Source organism: Andrena cerasifolii, unplaced genomic scaffold, assembly GCF_050908995.1.
Source record: "Andrena cerasifolii isolate SP2316 unplaced genomic scaffold, iyAndCera1_principal scaffold0399, whole genome shotgun sequence".
NCBI classification, from domain to species: Eukaryota; Metazoa; Arthropoda; class Insecta; order Hymenoptera; family Andrenidae; genus Andrena; species Andrena cerasifolii.
In genome coordinates, this window is record NW_027485292.1 from 5,818 (window position 1) to 25,023 (window position 19,206).

The following is a 19,206-nucleotide window of genomic DNA, read 5'->3' on the forward strand; positions in this document are numbered from 1 at the left end:
GCCAAAATCTGGCGAAAATTTTCAGAATGCACAAAATTGGGCTTTGTAACAGGAGAACATGCCGTCGAAAGAGATGGCACAAAGTAACGTCTCCGGAGAGCAAATCAAAGAGCGAGAAGATGCGCATATGTTTGGAGACAGTGACTGTTTAACGAAGAGACGCAGAATTTTCGAACGCCTCTTGCAAGGCCTGCGCCTCTTATTTGCAACTTTAAGGCGATGCCTTTGAAGCTGAAATTTTGTATACCACTTTCCACTTCATGTTCTCCTGATATATTGGCCAAAATCTGGCGAAAATTTTCAGAATGCACAAAATTGGGCTTTGTAATAGGAGAACATGCCGTCGAAAGAGATGGAACAATGTAACGTCTCCGGAGAGCAAATCAAAGAGCGAGAAGTGGCGCAGATATTTCGAGGCAGTGACTGTTTAACGAAGACACGCAGAATTTTCGAACGCCTCTTGAAAGACCTGCGCCTCATATTTGCAACTTTAAGGCGATCCCTTTGAAGCTGAAATTTAGTATACCTCTTTCCACTTCATTTTCTCCTGATATATTGGCCAAAATCTGGCGAAAATTTCGAGAATACACAAAATTGGGCTTTGTAACAGGAGAACATGCCGTCGAAAGAGATGGCACAAAGTAACGTCTCCGGAGAGCAAATCAAAGAGCGAGAAGTGGCGCAGGTGTTTCGAGACAGTGATTGTTTAACAACGAGACGCAGAATTTTCGAACGCCTCTTGAAAGGCCTGCACCTCTTATTTGCAACTTTAAGGCGATGCCTTTGAAGCTGAAATTTAGTATACCTTTTCCACTTCATTTTCCCCTGATATATTGGCCAAAATCTGGCGAAAATTTTCAAAATGCACAAAATTGGGCTTTGTAATAGGAGAACATGCCGTCGAAAGAGATGGAACAAAGTAACGTCTCCGGAGAGCAAATCAAAGAGCGAGAAGTGGCGCAGATGTTTCGAGACAGTGACTGTTTAACGAAGAGACGCAGAATTTTCGAACGCCTCTTGAAAGACCTGCGCCTCTTATTTGCAACTTTAAGGCGATGCCTTTAAAGCAGAAATTTAGTATACCTCTTTCCACTTCATTTTCTCCAGATATATTTGCCAAAATCTGGCGAAAATTTCGAGAATACACAAAATTGTGCTTTGTAACAGGACAACATGCCGTTGAAAGAGATGGAACAAAGTAACGTCTCTGGAGAGCAAATCAAAGAGCGAGAAGTGGCGCAGGTGTTTCGAGACAGTGATTGTTTAACAACGAGACGCAGAATTTTCGAACGCCTCTTGAAAGGCCTGCGCCTCTTATTTGCAACTTTAAGGCGATGCCTTTGAAGCTGAAATTTAGTATACCTCTTTCCACTTCATGTTCTCTTGATATATTGGTCAAAATCTGGCGAAAATTTTCAGAATGCACAAAATTGGGCTTTGTAACAGGAGAACATGCCGTCGAAAGAGATGGAACAATGTAACGTCTCTGGAGAGCAAATCAAAGAGCGAGAAGTGGCGCAGGTGTTTCGAGACAGTGACTGTTTAACGAAGAGACGCAGCATTTTCGAACGCCTCTTGAAAGGCCTGCGCCTCTTATTTGCAACTTTAAGGCGATGCCTTGAAAGCAGAAATTTAGTATACCTCTTTCCACTTCATTTTCTCCAGATATATTGGCCAAAATCTGGCGAAAATATCGAGAATACACAAAATTGGGCTTTGTAACAGGAGAACATGCCGTCGAAAGAGATGGAACAAAGTAACGTCTCCGGAGAGCAAATCAAAGAGCGAGAAGTGGCGCAGATGTTTCGAGACAGTGACAGTTTAACGAAGACACGCAGAATTTTCGAACGCCTCTTGAAAGGCCTGCGCCTCTTATTTGCAACTTTAAGGCGATGCCTTTAAAGCAGAAATTTAGTATACCTCTTTCCACTTCATGTTCTCCTGATATATTGGCCAAAATCTGGCGAAAATTTTCAGAATGCACAAAATTGGGCTTTGTAACAGGAGAACATGCCGTCGAAAGAGATGGCACAAAGTAACGTCTCCGGAGAGCAAATCAAAGAGCGAGAAGATGCGCATATGTTTGGAGACAGTGACTGTTTAACGAAGAGACGCAGAATTTTCGAACGCCTCTTGCAAGGCCTGCGCCTCTTATTTGCAACTTTAAGGCGATGCCTTTGAAGCTGAAATTTTGTATACCACTTTCCACTTCATGTTCTCCTGATATATTGGCCAAAATCTGGCGAAAATTTTCAGAATGCACAAAATTGGGCTTTGTAATAGGAGAACATGCCGTCGAAAGAGATGGCACAAAGTAACGTCTCCGGAGAGCAAATCAAAGAGCGAGAAGAGGCGCAGATGTTTCGAGACAGTGACTGTTTAACGAAGAGACGCAGAATTTTCGAACGCCTCTTGCAAGGCCTGCGCCTCTTATTTGCAACTTTAAGGCGATGCCTTTGAAGCTGAAATTTTGTATACCACTTTCCACTTCATGTTCTCCTGATATATTGGCCAAAATCTGGCGAAAATTTTCAGAATGCACAAAATTGGGCTTTGTAATAGGAGAACATGCCGTCGAAAGAGATGGAACAATGTAACGTCTCCGGAGAGCAAATCAAAGAGCGAGAAGTGGCGCAGGTGTTTCGAGACAGTGACTGTTTAACGAAGAGACGCAGAATTTTCGAACGCCTCTTGAAATGCCTGCGCCTCTTATTTGCAACTTTAAGGCGATGCCTTTGAAGCTGAAATTTAGTATACCTCTTTCCACTTCATGTTCTCCTGATATATTGGCCAAAATCTGGCGAAAATTTTCAGAATGCACAAAATTGGGCTTTGTAACAGGAGAACATGCCGTCGAAAGAGATGGCAGAAAGTAACGTCTCCGGAGAGCAAATCAAAGAGCGAGAAGATGCGCAGATGTTTGGAGACAGTGACTGTTTGACGAAGAGACGCAGAATTTTCAAACGCCTCTTGCAAGGCCTGCGCCTCTTATTTGCAACTTTAAGGCGATGCCTTTGAAGCTGAAATTTTGTATACCACTTTCCACTTCATGTTCTCCTGATATATTGGCCAAAATCTGGCGAAAATTTTCAGAATGCACAAAATTGGGCTTTGTAATAGGAGAACATGCCGTCGAAAGAGATGGAACAATGTAACGTCTCCGGAGAGCAAATCAAAGAGCGAGAAGTGGCGCAGGTGTTTCGAGACAGTGACTGTTTAACGAAGAGACGCAGAATTTTCGAACGCCTCTTGAAATGCCTGCGCCTCTTATTTGCAACTTTAAGGCGATGCCTTTGAAGCTGAAATTTAGTATACCCCTTTCCACTTCATGTTCTCCTGATATATTGGCCAAAATCTGGAGAAAATTTTCAGAATGCACAAAATTGGGCTTTGTAACAGGAGAACATGCCGTCGAAAGAGATGGCACAAAGTAACGTCTCCGGAGAGCAAATCAAAGAGCGAGAAGAGGCGCAGATGTTTCGAGACAGTGACTGTTTAACGAAGAGACGCAGAATTTTCGAACGCCTCTTGCAAGGCCTGTGCCTCTTATTTGCAACTTTAAGGCGATGCCTTTGAAGCTGAAATTTAGTATACCTCTTTCCACTTCATGTTCTCCTGATATATTGGCCAAAATCTGGCGAAAATTTTCAGAATGCACAAAATTGGGCTTTGTAACAGGAGAACATGCCGTCGAAAGAGATGGCACAAAGTAACGTCTCCGGAGAGCAAATCAAAGAGCGAGAAGTGGCGCAGGTGTTTCGAGACAGTGATTGTTTAACAACGAGACGCAGAATTTTCGAACGCCTCTTGAAAGGCCTGCACCTCTTATTTGCAACTTTAAGGCGATGCCTTTGAAGCTGAAATTTAGTATACCTTTTCCACTTCATTTTCCCCTGATATATTGGCCAAAATCTGGCGAAAATTTTCAAAATGCACAAAATTGGGCTTTGTAATAGGAGAACATGCCGTCGAAAGAGATGGAACAAAGTAACGTCTCCGGAGAGCAAATCAAAGAGCGAGAAGTGGCGCAGATGTTTCGAGACAGTGACAGTTTAACGAAGACACGCAGAATTTTCGAACGCCTCTTGAAAGGCCTGCGCCTCTTATTTGCAACTTTAAGGCGATGCCTTTAAAGCAGAAATTTAGTATACCTCTTTCCACTTCATGTTCTCCTGATATATTGGCCAAAATCTGGCGAAAATTTTCAGAATGCACAAAATTGGGCTTTGTAACAGGAGAACATGCCGTCGAAAGAGATGGCACAAAGTAACGTCTCCGGAGAGCAAATCAAAGAGCGAGAAGATGCGCATATGTTTGGAGACAGTGACTGTTTAACGAAGAGACGCAGAATTTTCGAACGCCTCTTGCAAGGCCTGCGCCTCTTATTTGCAACTTTAAGGCGATGCCTTTGAAGCTGAAATTTTGTATACCACTTTCCACTTCATGTTCTCCTGATATATTGGCCAAAATCTGGCGAAAATTTTCAGAATGCACAAAATTGGGCTTTGTAATAGGAGAACATGCCGTCGAAAGAGATGGAACAATGTAACGTCTCCGGAGAGCAAATCAAAGAGCGAGAAGTGGCGCAGATATTTCGAGGCAGTGACTGTTTAACGAAGACACGCAGAATTTTCGAACGCCTCTTGAAAGACCTGCGCCTCATATTTGCAACTTTAAGGCGATCCCTTTGAAGCTGAAATTTAGTATACCTCTTTCCACTTCATTTTCTCCTGATATATTGGCCAAAATCTGGCGAAAATTTCGAGAATACACAAAATTGGGCTTTGTAACAGGAGAACATGCCGTCGAAAGAGATGGCACAAAGTAACGTCTCCGGAGAGCAAATCAAAGAGCGAGAAGTGGCGCAGGTGTTTCGAGACAGTGATTGTTTAACAACGAGACGCAGAATTTTCGAACGCCTCTTGAAAGGCCTGCACCTCTTATTTGCAACTTTAAGGCGATGCCTTTGAAGCTGAAATTTAGTATACCTTTTCCACTTCATTTTCCCCTGATATATTGGCCAAAATCTGGCGAAAATTTTCAAAATGCACAAAATTGGGCTTTGTAATAGGAGAACATGCCGTCGAAAGAGATGGAACAAAGTAACGTCTCCGGAGAGCAAATCAAAGAGCGAGAAGTGGCGCAGATGTTTCGAGACAGTGACTGTTTAACGAAGAGACGCAGAATTTTCGAACGCCTCTTGAAAGACCTGCGCCTCTTATTTGCAACTTTAAGGCGATGCCTTTAAAGCAGAAATTTAGTATACCTCTTTCCACTTCATTTTCTCCAGATATATTTGCCAAAATCTGGCGAAAATTTCGAGAATACACAAAATTGTGCTTTGTAACAGGACAACATGCCGTTGAAAGAGATGGAACAAAGTAACGTCTCTGGAGAGCAAATCAAAGAGCGAGAAGTGGCGCAGGTGTTTCGAGACAGTGATTGTTTAACAACGAGACGCAGAATTTTCGAACGCCTCTTGAAAGGCCTGCGCCTCTTATTTGCAACTTTAAGGCGATGCCTTTGAAGCTGAAATTTAGTATACCTCTTTCCACTTCATGTTCTCTTGATATATTGGTCAAAATCTGGCGAAAATTTTCAGAATGCACAAAATTGGGCTTTGTAACAGGAGAACATGCCGTCGAAAGAGATGGAACAATGTAACGTCTCTGGAGAGCAAATCAAAGAGCGAGAAGTGGCGCAGGTGTTTCGAGACAGTGACTGTTTAACGAAGAGACGCAGCATTTTCGAACGCCTCTTGAAAGGCCTGCGCCTCTTATTTGCAACTTTAAGGCGATGCCTTGAAAGCAGAAATTTAGTATACCTCTTTCCACTTCATTTTCTCCAGATATATTGGCCAAAATCTGGCGAAAATATCGAGAATACACAAAATTGAGCTTTGTAACAGGAGAACATGCCGTCGAAAGAGATGGAACAAAGTAACGTCTCCGGAGAGCAAATCAAAGAGCGAGAAGTGGCGCAGATATTTCCAGACAGTGACTGTGTAACGAAGAGACGCAGAATTTTCGAACGCCTCTTGAAATGCCTGCGCCTCTTATTTGCAACTTTAAGGCGATGCCTTTGAAGCTGAAATTTAGTATACCTCTTTCCACTTCATGTTCTCCTGATATATTGGCCAAAATCTGGCGAAAATTTTCAGAATGCACAAAATTGGGCTTTGTAACAGGAGAACATGCCGTCGAAAGAGATGGCAGAAAGTAACGTCTCCGGAGAGCAAATCAAAGAGCGAGAAGATGCGCAGATGTTTGGAGACAGTTACTGTTTGACGAAGAGACGCAGAATTTTCGAACGCCTCTTGAAATGCCTGCGCCTCTTATTTGCAACTTTAAGGCGATGCCTTTGAAGCTGAAATTTAGTATACCCCTTTCCACTTCATGTTCTCCTGATATATTGGCCAAAATCTGGAGAAAATTTTCAGAATGCACAAAATTGGGCTTTGTAACAGGAGAACATGCCGTCGAAAGAGATGGCACAAAGTAACGTCTCCGGAGAGCAAATCAAAGAGCGAGAAGAGGCGCAGATGTTTCGAGACAGTGACTGTTTAACGAAGAGACGCAGAATTTTCGAACGCCTCTTGCAAGGCCTGCGCCTCTTATTTGCAACTTTAAGGCGATGCCTTTGAAGCTGAAATTTAGTATACCTCTTTCCACTTCATGTTCTCCTGATATATTGGCCAAAATCTGGCGAAAATTTTCAGAATGCACAAAATTGGGCTTTGTAACAGGAGAACATGCCGTCGAAAGAGATGGCACAAAGTAACGTCTCCGGAGAGCAAATCAAAGAGCGAGAAGTGGCGCAGGTGTTTCGAGACAGTGATTGTTTAACAACGAGACGCAGAATTTTCGAACGCCTCTTGAAAGGCCTGCACCTCTTATTTGCAACTTTAAGGCGATGCCTTTGAAGCTGAAATTTAGTATACCTTTTCCACTTCATTTTCCCCTGATATATTGGCCAAAATCTGGCGAAAATTTTCAAAATGCACAAAATTGGGCTTTGTAATAGGAGAACATGCCGTCGAAAGAGATGGCACAAAGTAACGTCTCCGGAGAGCAAATCAAGGAGCGAGAAGTGGCGCAGATATTTCGAGACAGTGACTGTTTAACGAAGACACGCAGAATTTTCGAACGCCTCTTGAAAGACCTGCGCCTCTTATTTGCAACTTTAAGGCGATCCCTTTGAAGCTGAAATTTAGTATACCTCTTTCCACTTCATTTTCTCCTGATATATTGGCCAAAATCTGGCGAAAATTTCGAGAATACACAAAATTGAGCTTTGTAACAGGAGAACATGCCGTCGAAAGAGATGGAACAAAGTAACGTCTCCGGAGAGCAAATCAAAGAGCGAGAAGATGCGCAGATGTTTGGAGACAGTGACTGTTTAACGAAGAGACTGTTGTGCCCTGCGTGATGGCTCGCAAGGCTGGTACGGGATCTGGCGTAATCGTGGGTTCGGGAGTGATTAAAGGATGAGAATCCACCGGATGAACTACACCAAGTGTGATTAAACCCAAAGACTAAGTCTTTATTCAAAAACACTTAAACTAGACCGGAGTGTACAAGTAGGAATTAACCGTGTTAACTGGTCGAGAGTCGGCTCTAGAGTCTCTCCGATTTGCGGCGGCAAATCGGTTTTTATTGCGCTATTGGGCGTGGTGCCGTCGCTTCGCGTTGCCGTGCATGGTCACGTTGCAACGCTCGCAATTTCGCTGATTTTGTAGTTTCGCGCTTTGCCTCGCAACTGATTTTGCTTAGGAACGTCTCGAACGTTCTGGAGTAGTATAATGGTTAATATGAAGTATAATATGTCGCGTGACACGTGTGCTTGGGCGTTGCCTGGGCACAACATCCCTCCCCCCTTGGGGAGGAAAAGCCATAGCTTTTTCTGCCGATGATAAACTATCTTAGGGAAATCCCAAAACTCGTAATGGTTGGATTGGTTATCATCGACTTACATGTGGTTTTTCTTAACTAGCTTATAATGGTATATTTTAAAGAGAATTAGTGGAAGACGTTTCCTCCTTACTAACTATTTTGATTATCGCTTCGGGTTTTTGTGTTGTTTTGTCGCGACTCGTGTTGTCTGTGGTACAGTGTCGTGGTGTTTTTGCTTTGCAGCGTACAATGCATTTGTAAAGTGCGAACATACATAGTGTAGTTGTGATAAATCCCGTCACAGAGGATAGTGTAAAGAAGCTATAGTGATACTCGGTTGGTATAATCTCGGGTTTTTCTAAATCGTTTTGTAAGTCTTCTAATTTTTTACTAACTTTATTTAATTCTTCCGGGTGTCTGATTATTCTTTTAAGTTCAAAATTGGTATGTCGGTACGAATTTACAGTGGTCTGTGGAAACGTAATTTCGTCTAGTGTCAAATTGTAACCAGGTAAGTAGTTCCATGTTTTTTCTATTCCGTATTGTTTTCCGGTTTCTATCGTAAATTCGGCGGTAGTGATAGTACATTTATTTCTTATCGTTATTATACCAGAGTCCTTAATACTATACATGTTTGTGTTTTTATCGCCGCAGGTTACTGCTAGTTGTATTTGTTTCGGTGCGATATAAATCCATGTGCCCGGTTGTTGTAATTCTATCAGGATCGTGTGTTTCAGTGTCATGATTCGTATTTTACAATTGTTCGGTTTTTGCGTCAATTTTGTGTACAACTGTACTTCGCAGGGTCCGTATGGTATCGCTTTGAACATTGGATGGTTTGAGGTGCAGAGATATAGCTCGTTTATAGTTTTACATTCTGTTAGGTCTTGTTTGCTTAGTTGTATGTAATCTTGCACCGAGGTGTCGAGTACCACGTATGAGTCGAGGGGTTCTATATACGCGTAGAACGAATCGTTTACCTTTGTGGGTACCGGGTGTACCTTGCTTAATTTGAATTTCTTTGCGCTCAACAATGGGATATCTAGTACTACGGTAATTGATTTCGTATCCGAAAATGCGGAAAGTGTAAGGATGTCGTATAGGACGTGCATATTTTCTAGTTTTATTCCGATCGGGAAGTCTAATCCTTGCGGGATGTGAGCGAGTGCTGAAGTGAGGTATGTTATGATTTGTGCCGGTGGCATTAATTGTGGGTTAAGGACTCCTTTCTTTATATCCATTATGAATTCTAACAAGTCTTGTGTGTCACGCAGGAGTGTTTCCGCGACGCTATTTATTAGTATGAGGTTTTCGTCTATTGTCTCTCGAAATCTAGTAATGTCAGTCGTCTGTTGTAGTAAGTATTGAATTTGCCAAGTTGCGTTTAAAAGGGTTTTTTCATTTTCTTGTACGTTGTGTATAGTTTCATTTAGAAGTTCGGCGTTAGCTCTTACAATTTGCATTTGCCCTTTGATTGTATTCTTTAATCTACTGTCTTGTCTTTTTAAGAAGCCTATTTGGTCGTTGATTATCTTTCTGTCTTCGGAATCCATTAGTCCGAAGAGTGATTTGCCTATGTAACCTAATCCGTCTATTAGCCCGCGACGCTGTTTTGGTGCGGAGCTTATGGTTTGTTGGACGTAAGTAAGGAATTTGGTTACGCGGTCTACTTTGCTTTGAATTTTCGTGCCAAACGTTTTACAGAATTTTTGTAAGTTATTAGTAGAAGGTGTTTTACACTGAGCAAGTATGTCATATAGTGCTGCCTGGAGATTTGATTCGCGTCGGTAAATGTACGATATGTCTAAGTGTAGTATTAGTTTCCAACTATCCCGGTAAATCTGTAGATCGCCTAAGTTTTCGAAGTAAATGCCCGGGTGATCTTGAAATTCTTTTATAGCGAAGTCTGTGTCGGGGGTTGTTCCTCCTATGAGTAGTGTCGTCAATTGTAGGACGGTAATCCTGTAAAATATAATGTCGAGGTGTAGTCGACGCATCTTTCTGTTCGTCGCGAAGTCTCTTGTCTTGCGTGCGCGAGATAAAATTTTGTTAACGTAAGGCAGTTCTTCCTTGCAAGAGACTCGATTGTCTCGTCGCTTCTCATTCCGTTGTGATCAGTTGCGACATCATGTTGCGTTTCTTAAGCCTTCCTCGCGAGCTCGCGCTGTTTTTACTGGTACGTTTAGTGCAAGTTGTTGGGTGTTTTGTGTTTTGGTGGAAGTGCGTAGGGTTTTTATAATTGGTTTCCTCTTTTCTTAAATTTTTAGTCTTTGGAATATCCGGCGCCGTCCGGGTTTATGAGTATTGGGTACAGGCGGGCGGTGCGGGAGTACCGCTCGGCGCGGCGTCAAATCGCCGCCGAAAATGCTGAATGGTTGGACGCGGAGGACGCGTGGGGGATACGGGCACTTTACGGTGAGTATCAAATGTTTTTGTCGGTTAGGTGTTTTTTGTTTCTAGTGCAATTTTCTATTTTGGTTATTCCGCGTCTGGTTATTGTTCCAGAACGTCATGGCGATCGTTTTCCGGAACCCTTCACGCGGCCAGGTCCGTGGTTTCTATTATAGGCGCGCTTGGGGGGGGGGGGGGGGGGTGACACACACACATATTAATTTGGACTCATATATCCTAAATTGAATAAATTTTTTCTCCTCCTTTTTTTTTCAATAGTTTGTCTGCGTACCGTTACTTTCCTTCACTACTGCGACCGTTTCCTTGTTCCTGTCCTATTCTATGAAGTGTTTTAACCGGTTTGCGTGTACGCGGCGCGTTTTTCGTCCCTTTCCTATGGTGTAGTTATTATTGTCGTGCGTGTTTTGAATTGAGTAGGGTCCTATCCACGCGGGTGTTAGTTTTTTCGATCGTCCGCGTCTCACTGTCTCGTCGTGTAGGAGTACTTGCTCCCCAATTTTGAAAAATTTGTTAGCTGTCCTTTTATCATATTGCCTTTTTGACTTGTCCTTATTGATCTCTATAGTTTCGCGCGCGATGCTATTCGTGGACCGTAGTCTTTCGCGTAATTCTTCAGCGTATTTGTCGTAGGTGTATGTTAGTTGCGGTGCTTGGTTTAATGAGGTTGGTAAGGAAGCTTGTCTTCCGAAAACGAGTTCGTAGGGCGTGTAGCTAGTAGACGTGTGAGGGGTAGTATTGTATGTGAACATCGCGTACGGTAGCCATTCATCCCAGTCAGTCTGGTCTTCTGCGATATAGTTCTTTAAATATTCTGCCAGCGTGCGGTGGCTTCTTTCTAGCGCTCCGTTCGATTGGGGGTGGTAGGCTGTAGTTTGGATTTTGTCGATTTTTAGTAACCTACATACGTTTTTAAAGACTTGGCTTAGAAAATTAGTTCCTTGATCTGTTAGTACTCGCTGCGGAATGCCGTATTCGCAAATTATTTTAGTAACGAATTCTCTAGCTACGGTATCCGCTTCTTGGTTCTCGAGGGGTATGGCCTTACTGAATTTGGTTAAAAGATCTTGAAAGGTTAATATGTATTTGTTTCGTCTGCCGGTCTCGGGTAAAGGTCCTACGATGTCTAGTGCGCATTTCTCGAATGGTTCCGTGGGAGTGTCTGTAATAACCATGGGGGCTTTGGTTATTCTCGATAGCTTATTTCTTTGGCATTTTTCACATCTAGAGATGTACTTTTCTACGTCTTGTCGCATTCCTGGCCACGAATGATTTAATTTTATGCGTTCTAGGGTCCGTTTTACCCCTAAGTGTCCACCCAGAGGTGTGTCGTGGAATTCGCGTAGCACTCGAAGTTTTTCGTCCTCCGTGTATGTTGCGTTGTCCGTTTCTCCATTCGATCGGGGCTTCTCTTGTTCACTGTCGTCTTCGCTGGCGCCGGCTATTGTTTCGTTGTCGATCTTTTGTTTCACTCCGCGCGTTATCGCGAACATTCTGCTAAGGGCGTCCGCGTTCCTATTCGTTTTTCCGGCCTTATAATCGATGCTATAGTCGTATTCTGCTAATTTCAACTTCCATCTCATTAATCTAGAACCGGGGTCCTTTACGTTGAAAAGCCAAGTGAGTGGCTTATGGTCCGTCACGATTTTGAATTTAGTGCCGTATACGTATGGTCTGAAGTGTTGCGTTGCCCATACGATGGCTAACAATTCCTTTTCGATGGTGCTATAATTCTCTTCCGCCTTATTCAATACTCTACTCGCGTACGCTATTGGCAAATCTTGTCCTATTTTTCCTTGCGATAATACTGCTCCTATCGCTTTTCCGGAAGCGTCTGTTGTTAGAACAAACGGTTTTGAGAAATCTGGATATTGCAATACTGGTGCTGTCGTTAATTTTTCTTTTAGAATCTCGAGAGCTTCCTGCTCCTGTGCAGTCCATCTGAATGCTTGGTCTTTCTTTAACAGTTGTGTCAAAGGTTTTGCAATCTGTGAAAACTCCGCTATGAATCTCCTATAATATCCAGCTAGGCCTAAAAAGGATTGCACGTCTTTTATTCCTTTAGGTACCGGGAAGCTTCGGACAGCTTCTAGTTTAGATGGGTCTGGCTTGATGCCGTTTTCGGTTATTATGTGTCCTAGGTATATTGTTTCTTTGCGTAGGAATTCGCACTTGTTGGGTTGAAGTTTTAGGCCACTTTCTTGTATGCGTTCGAATACGAGTTCTAATCGTTCTTGGTGCTCCTTCAATGAGCGTCCGTAGACGACTATGTCGTCTAAATACACGAAACATTTTATTCCCTGTAAGCCTGACAGTACGGTGTTCATTAACCTTTGAAATGTCGCGGGAGCGTTTTTAAGCCCAAATGGCATTCTATTATACTCGAAATGTCCGTATGGCGTCGAGAATGCGGTTTTTTCACGATCTTCCTCCTTCATAGCTATTTGATGGAACCCTGAAGCTAAATCTAAGGTTGAGAAATATTTTGCTCCGCCTAATTGATCTAAAATATCTGTTATATTCGGCAAGGGATACGAATCGCCTATCGTCGCGTCGTTTACCTTTCTGAAATCTACTACCACTCTTAGCCTGCGTTTACCTGTAGCATCTGGTTTTTTCGGGACTACTAGCAAGGGAGCGTTCCATTGGCTGGCGCTTGGTCTAATTATTCCTTCTTTTACCATTTCCTGAACTTGTTTATCTACTTCTTCCGTATGCGCTTGAGGTAGTCTATACGGCTTCACGTATATAGGTTTAGTACCTTGGGTTAGAGTAATTGAGTGTTCCGCTTTTTTGGAGTATCCTAGTTTGTCTCCTTCTAATCCGAATATTTCATTGTATTTTTCGCAGAGCTCGAGTAAGCTGGTTTTTTCTTCGCTATTTAAGTGTTCGGTCCTGAGGCTTTCGCGCAAGATTTGCATTCTATTGCTCCCGTGTATAGCGTGTACCATATGTGTCGGCGTGTCGCGATCTTTGTCGCAGGTCGCGTCCGTCGGGTCAACGTTTTCGCTCGTCAGTGATTCTAATGTCACGGTCGGTGTACTGATAAGAACTTCGTCTGCTGTGGTGTTCATTATGCTTATTATGCATTTTCCGTCATTGCCTATCGTTAATGAGTTCCCTATGAGTATTCCTGGCTTGATCGGCTGTCCCTCTACTATTCCTTCTCCTTTTTCCGTCGTTTTGGCTAAGAGAATTGTTTCTGATCGCGGTTTTAATGTTACGTTGCCTCCTCCAGAGTAGGGGAACCGTGTTCCGTACAATTCTATTCCTTGATTTGCCCGAATGCATACGTCGTGCTTAGTCATGAAATCTTGTCCCAGAATTCCGTCTGCTTCTAATGGGAAGTCATCTCTCACTAACCGACAGGGATGCGTTATGAGTTTGTTTCCGACCTCTACGTTTAATTGTATTAGGCACAGCGTTTTGATTTCCATTGGGGCTATTCCTCGCAAGGACACTATTTCGTCTTGGGCGTGGACGTCGCCCAGCACCTTCCCTATCTTTATTAGTGTAATATCGGCACCGGTGTCGACTAGCAGGCTCGCTTTTCCTTTTACTAGTTCTGATGCTCTGATTTCGACGGTGTTTTCTATTTTGGAAGTCATTACTAGATTCGCTCGATACGAATCCACTCTAGGCCCTGTGTTAGTCTGTCTATCGTCGGTTGTCCCGTGGCCCGTGTTTGGGTAATCTCGATTCCCGCTATGTGATTCTCGGCCCGGAGTTCTGCTAAAATTCTGTCTAGAGTCGTCGCGCCTGTAACTCGTGTTTGTATAGCGCGGTCTATTTTCTCGTTCGTTTGCCCTTTCTCTGGCCCTGCATTCCCTGATTTGGTGTCCTGGTTTCTTGCAATAGTGGCAGACTACTGTGACGCGCTGTACTTCCCTTTTTATGTGCGTCTGTTGCGGCTGATAGTTTATTCGCGGCATGCTTAATCGCGTATAGCAATTCCTCGCCAAATGCCCTAATTTATTGCAGCGTTCGCAGCGCGGTACGTTAGATCCTTCTCTTCTTTTGGGTTGATCATCGAGCTTCCTAAAATTTCGCGAGGTGTTTAGACCCATCGCTTGTTCCTCCTCTATAGCTGCGGCGATAGCTGCATTTAGCGTTGCGTAATTTCGAGACCTTATGATCGTTCTCAGTTTTAAATTCAACCCGAGGGTGAAAACATCGAGGGCGCGTTCTTGCACTGATTCTGTTAACGCGTTATTTACTTCGTCGCTGTTCCCTGGTTTTACCGATAGTTCCGATAATTCCCCAGCTAATTCTTCTACTCTACACGCGAATAATTTTACGCTTTCGCCTTCTCGTTGGTGGCAGGCATGAAACTCTGCTCCAACTGCTCCTATTGATCTTTTGTCTACGAATAGTGAAGTTAAGATGTCCTTTAATTTATCGAAAGTATCTATATCTTTGTACTCTAATACCTTGGCTGCTTTGCCTTTAATTTTTGTACCTATCACTGTTTTCAAGAATCGTGGCAATTCATTCGCGGGGACAAACTCCGAGGCGCTTGTATAAGACTTCAAAAATTCTGCAAGTTCGTCTGACGATTTTCCTACGAATTTGTCCACTAACGACAGCGCGGTAGATAATAATTTTACGTTTGGTACCGGGAGGCTACTTCCCGCGTTTAGCGACATTTCGCTTTCTTCTGTTCCTTCTATGTCCAACAAACTAAAATCCGCTAGCACGATCGGGTATTCTCTATTCGGTGTTACAAAGTTTTCCGGAGACGATTCGGCACTTGAATCGTCGTCTTTTCTAACGCTTAGTCGCAACGGCGGCGGTCGAAGTGTTCGGCGAGACGATCTTGGATGGTCTATAGAAGGTAGAAGGTCTAATTCTTCGCGTTCGAAAGTTAGCTTTTTAGTGAAAAATGATTCGAATGATCTCGACAAACTTCTTTGACCCGGGAGTTTGAATCGATTTGCGCGTTCTTCTTCTATAGACATGCATGTACCGTTTCTATTTTTATATAGGACTCTGGTTTACAATATGTACGTTTGCGCTATTCTGTTACTCACAAGGCTGCTCGCAACCACATGTCGTCGGCTCGGTCAGGCGTCCTCTCGTCTGTGAACCAACGGCGGTGATAAGCTGAAACTGGACCCAGCAAGGTCGATTCGTACAGCTGTTCGCTGCGTGCTCCGACGGCTGCTTCCCGTGAACGGCTCTCCGTCCGTCCTTCAGGTGCGGCTCCTACAGGTTCCTCGGTCTCCAAGTCCTCTCGTGCGTCCTGATCCTCAGATCAGTGACGTCCTCGTAGATGGATTTGGTGTTTGATAGACGGTAGTTTCACCCGTTCACTCTCAGGCTGATTTTACTCGACACCAGGCTCGTCGTCGTTCGGACTGCGTCGAACGTCTTCTCAAAGGCCGTTCCTCGGTCCTCTGTGCTACCTCGGTAGCGACGATGGCCTGTTTTGGCCTACGAGATTGCGATGATCCAATAATCTTGTCGGAGGTAGTTCAACCTCAGTCGACGTCGATCAATCGGTTGCGTCAAGGCTCGGTAAAATCTTTACGATGCAGATCCCACCGCTGCCACCAATTTTGTTGTGCCCTGCGTGATGGCTCGCAAGGCTGGTACGGGATCTGGCGTAATCGTGGGTTCGGGAGTGATTAAAGGATGAGAATCCACCGGATGAACTACACCAAGTGTGATTAAACCCAAAGACTAAGTCTTTATTCAAAAACACTTAAACTAGACCGGAGTGTACAAGTAGGAATTAACCGTGTTAACTGGTCGAGAGTCGGCTCTAGAGTCTCTCCGATTTGCGGCGGCAAATCGGTTTTTATTGCGCAATTGGGCGTGGTGCCGTCGCTTCGCGTTGCCGTGCATGGTCACGTTGCAACGCTCGCAATTTCGCTGATTTTGTAGTTTCGCGCTTTGCCTCGCAACTGATTTTGCTTAGGAACGTCTCGAACGTTCTGGAGTAGTATAATGGTTAATATGAAGTATAATATGTCGCGTGACACGTGTGCTTGGGCGTTGCCTGGGCACAACAAGACGCAGAATTTTCGAACGCCTCTTGCAAGGCCTGCGCCTCTTATTTGCAACTTTAAGGCGATGCCTTTGAAGCTGAAATTTTGTATACCACTTTCCACTTCATGTTCTCCTGATATATTGGCCAAAATCTGGCCAAAATTTTCAGAATGCACAAAATTGGGCTTTGTAATAGGAGAACATGCCGTCGAAAGAGATGGAACAATGTAACGTCTCCGGAGAGCAAATCAAGGAGCGAGAAGTGGCGCAGATATTTTGAGACAGTGACTGTTTAACGAAGACCCGCAGAATTTTCGAACGCCTCTTGAAAGACCTGTGCCTCTTATTTGCAACTTTAAGGCGATCCCTTTGAAGCTGAAATTTAGTATACCTCTTTCCACTTCATTTTCTCCTGATATATTGGCCAAAATCTGGCGAAAATTTCGAGAATACACAAAATTGAGCTTTGTAACAGGAGAACATGCCGTCGAAAGAGATGGAACAAAGTAACGTCTCCGGAGAGCAAATCAAAGAGCGAGAAGATGCGCAGATGTTTGGAGACAGTGACTGTTTAACGAAGACACGCAGAATTTTCGAACGCCTCTGGAAAGGCCTGCGCCTCTTATTTGCAACTTTAAGGCGATGCCTTTAAAGCAGAAATTTAGTATACCTCGTTCCACTGCATTTTCTCCTGATATATTGGCCAAAATCTGGCGAAAATTTCGAGAATACACAAAATTGAGCTTTGTAACAGGACAACATGCCGTTGAAAGAGATGGAACAAAGTAACGTCTCCGGAGAGCAAATCAAAGAGCGAGAAGTGGCGCAGATATTTCGAGACAGTGACTGTTTAACGAAGACACGCAGAATTTTCGAACGCCTCTTGCAAGGCCTGCGCCTCTTATTTGCAACTTTAAGGCGATGCCTTTGAAGCTGAAATTTAGTATACCTCTTTCCACTTCATTTTCTCCTGATATATTGGCCAAAATCTGGCGAAAATTTCGAGAATACACAAAATTGAGCTTTGTAACAAGAGAACATGCCGTCGAAAGAGATGGAACAAAGTAACGTCTCCGGAGAGCAAATCAAAGAGCGAGAAGATGCGCAGATGTTTGGAGACATTGACTGTTTAACGAAGACACGCAGAATTTTCGAACGCCTCTGGAAAGGCCTGCGCCTCTTATTTGCAACTTTAAGGCGATGCCTTTGAAGCTGAAATTTTGTATACCACTTTCCACTTCATGTTCTCCTGATATATTGGCCAAAATCTGGCGAAAATTTTCAGAATGCACAAAATTGGGCTTTGTAATAGGAGAACATGCCGTCGAAAGAGATGGAACAATGTAACGTCTCCGGAGAGCAAATCAAGGAGCGAGAAGTGGCGCAGATATTTCGAGACAGTGACTGTTTAACGAAGACACGCAGAATTTTCGAAGGCCTCTTGAAAGACCTGCGCCTCTTATTTGCAACTTTAAGGCGATCCCTTTGAAGCTGAAATTTAGTATACCACTTTCCACTTCATGTTCTCCTGATATATTGGCCAAAATCTGGCGAAAATTTCGAGAATACACAAAATTGAGCTTTGTAACAGGAGAACATGCCGTCGAAAGAGATGGAACAAAGTAACGTCTCCGGAGAGCAAATCAAAGAGCGAGAAGATGCGCAGATGTTTGGAGACAGTGACTGTTTAACGAAGAGACGCAGAATTTTCGAACGCCTCTTGAAAGACCTGCGCCTCTTATTTGCAACTTTAAGGCGATCGCTTTGAAGCTGAAATTTAGTATACCTCTTTCCACTTCATTTTCTCCTGATATATTGGCCAAAATCTGGCGAAAATTTCGAGAATACACAAAATTGAGCTTTGTAACAGGACAACATGCCGTTGAAAGAGATGGAACAAAGTAACGTCTCTAGAGAGCAAATCAAAAAGCGAGAAGTGGCGCAGGTGTTTCGAGACAGTGACTGTTTAACGAAGAGACGCAGAATTTTCGAACGCCTCTTGAAAGGCCTGCCCCTCTTATTTGCAACTTTAAGGCGATGCCTTTGAAGCTGAAATTTAGTATACCTCTTTCGACTTCATGTTCTCCTGATATATTGGCCAAAATCTGGCGAAAATTTTCAGAATGCACAAAATTGGGCTTTGTAACAGGAGAACATGCCGTCGAAAGAGATGGAACAAAGTAACGTCTCCGGAGAGCAAATCAAGGAGCGAGAAGTGGCGCAGATATTTCGAGACAGTGACTGTTTAACGAAGACACGCAGAATTTTCGAACGCCTCTTGAAAGACCTGCGCCTCTTATTTGCAACTTTAAGGCGATCCCTTTGAAGCTGAAATTTAGTATACCTCTTTCCACTTCATTTTCTCCTGATATATTGGCCAAAATCTGGCGAAAATTTCGAGAATACACAAAATTGAGCTTTGTAACAGGAGAACATGCCGTCGAAAGAGATGGAACAAAGTAACGTCTCCGGAGAGCAAATCAAAGAGCGAGAAGATGCGCAGATGTTTGGAGACAGTGACTGTTTAACGAAGAGACGCAGAATTTTCGAACGCCTCTTGCAAGGCCTGCGCCTCTTATTTGCAACTTTAAGGCGATGCTTTTGAAGCTGAAATTTTGTATACCACTTTCCACTTCATGTTCTCCTGATATATTGGCCAAAATCTGGCGAAAATTTTCAGAATGCACAAAATTGGGCTTTGTAATAGGAGAACATGCCGTCGAAAGAGATGGAACAATGTAACGTCTCCGGAGAGCAAATCAAGGAGCGAGAAGTGGCGCAGATATTTCGAGACAGTGACTGTTTAACGAAGACACGCAGAATTTTCGAACGCCTCTTGAAAGACCTGCGCCTCTTATTTGCAACTTTAAGGCGATCCCTTTGAAGCTGAAATTTAGTATACCTCTTTCCACTT

At 43.5% G+C, this 19,206-nt stretch overlaps 1 protein-coding gene across 1 annotated transcript; it reads right to left on the minus strand.

The window, feature by feature from the left end:
• Window positions 1-8,287: 8,287 nt before the first annotated feature.
• LOC143378121 (uncharacterized) lies at window positions 8,288-16,027 on the minus strand (the record flags this gene model as incomplete). The annotated part of the gene is made up of 2 exons (XM_076829948.1): window positions 15,332-16,027; window positions 8,288-9,854 (listed from the first exon to the last, which is right to left on the minus strand). Coding segments are annotated over exons 1-2 (1,587 nt in total), but the record flags the coding sequence as incomplete, so codon positions are not given.
• Window positions 16,028-19,206: the final 3,179 nt, after the last annotated feature.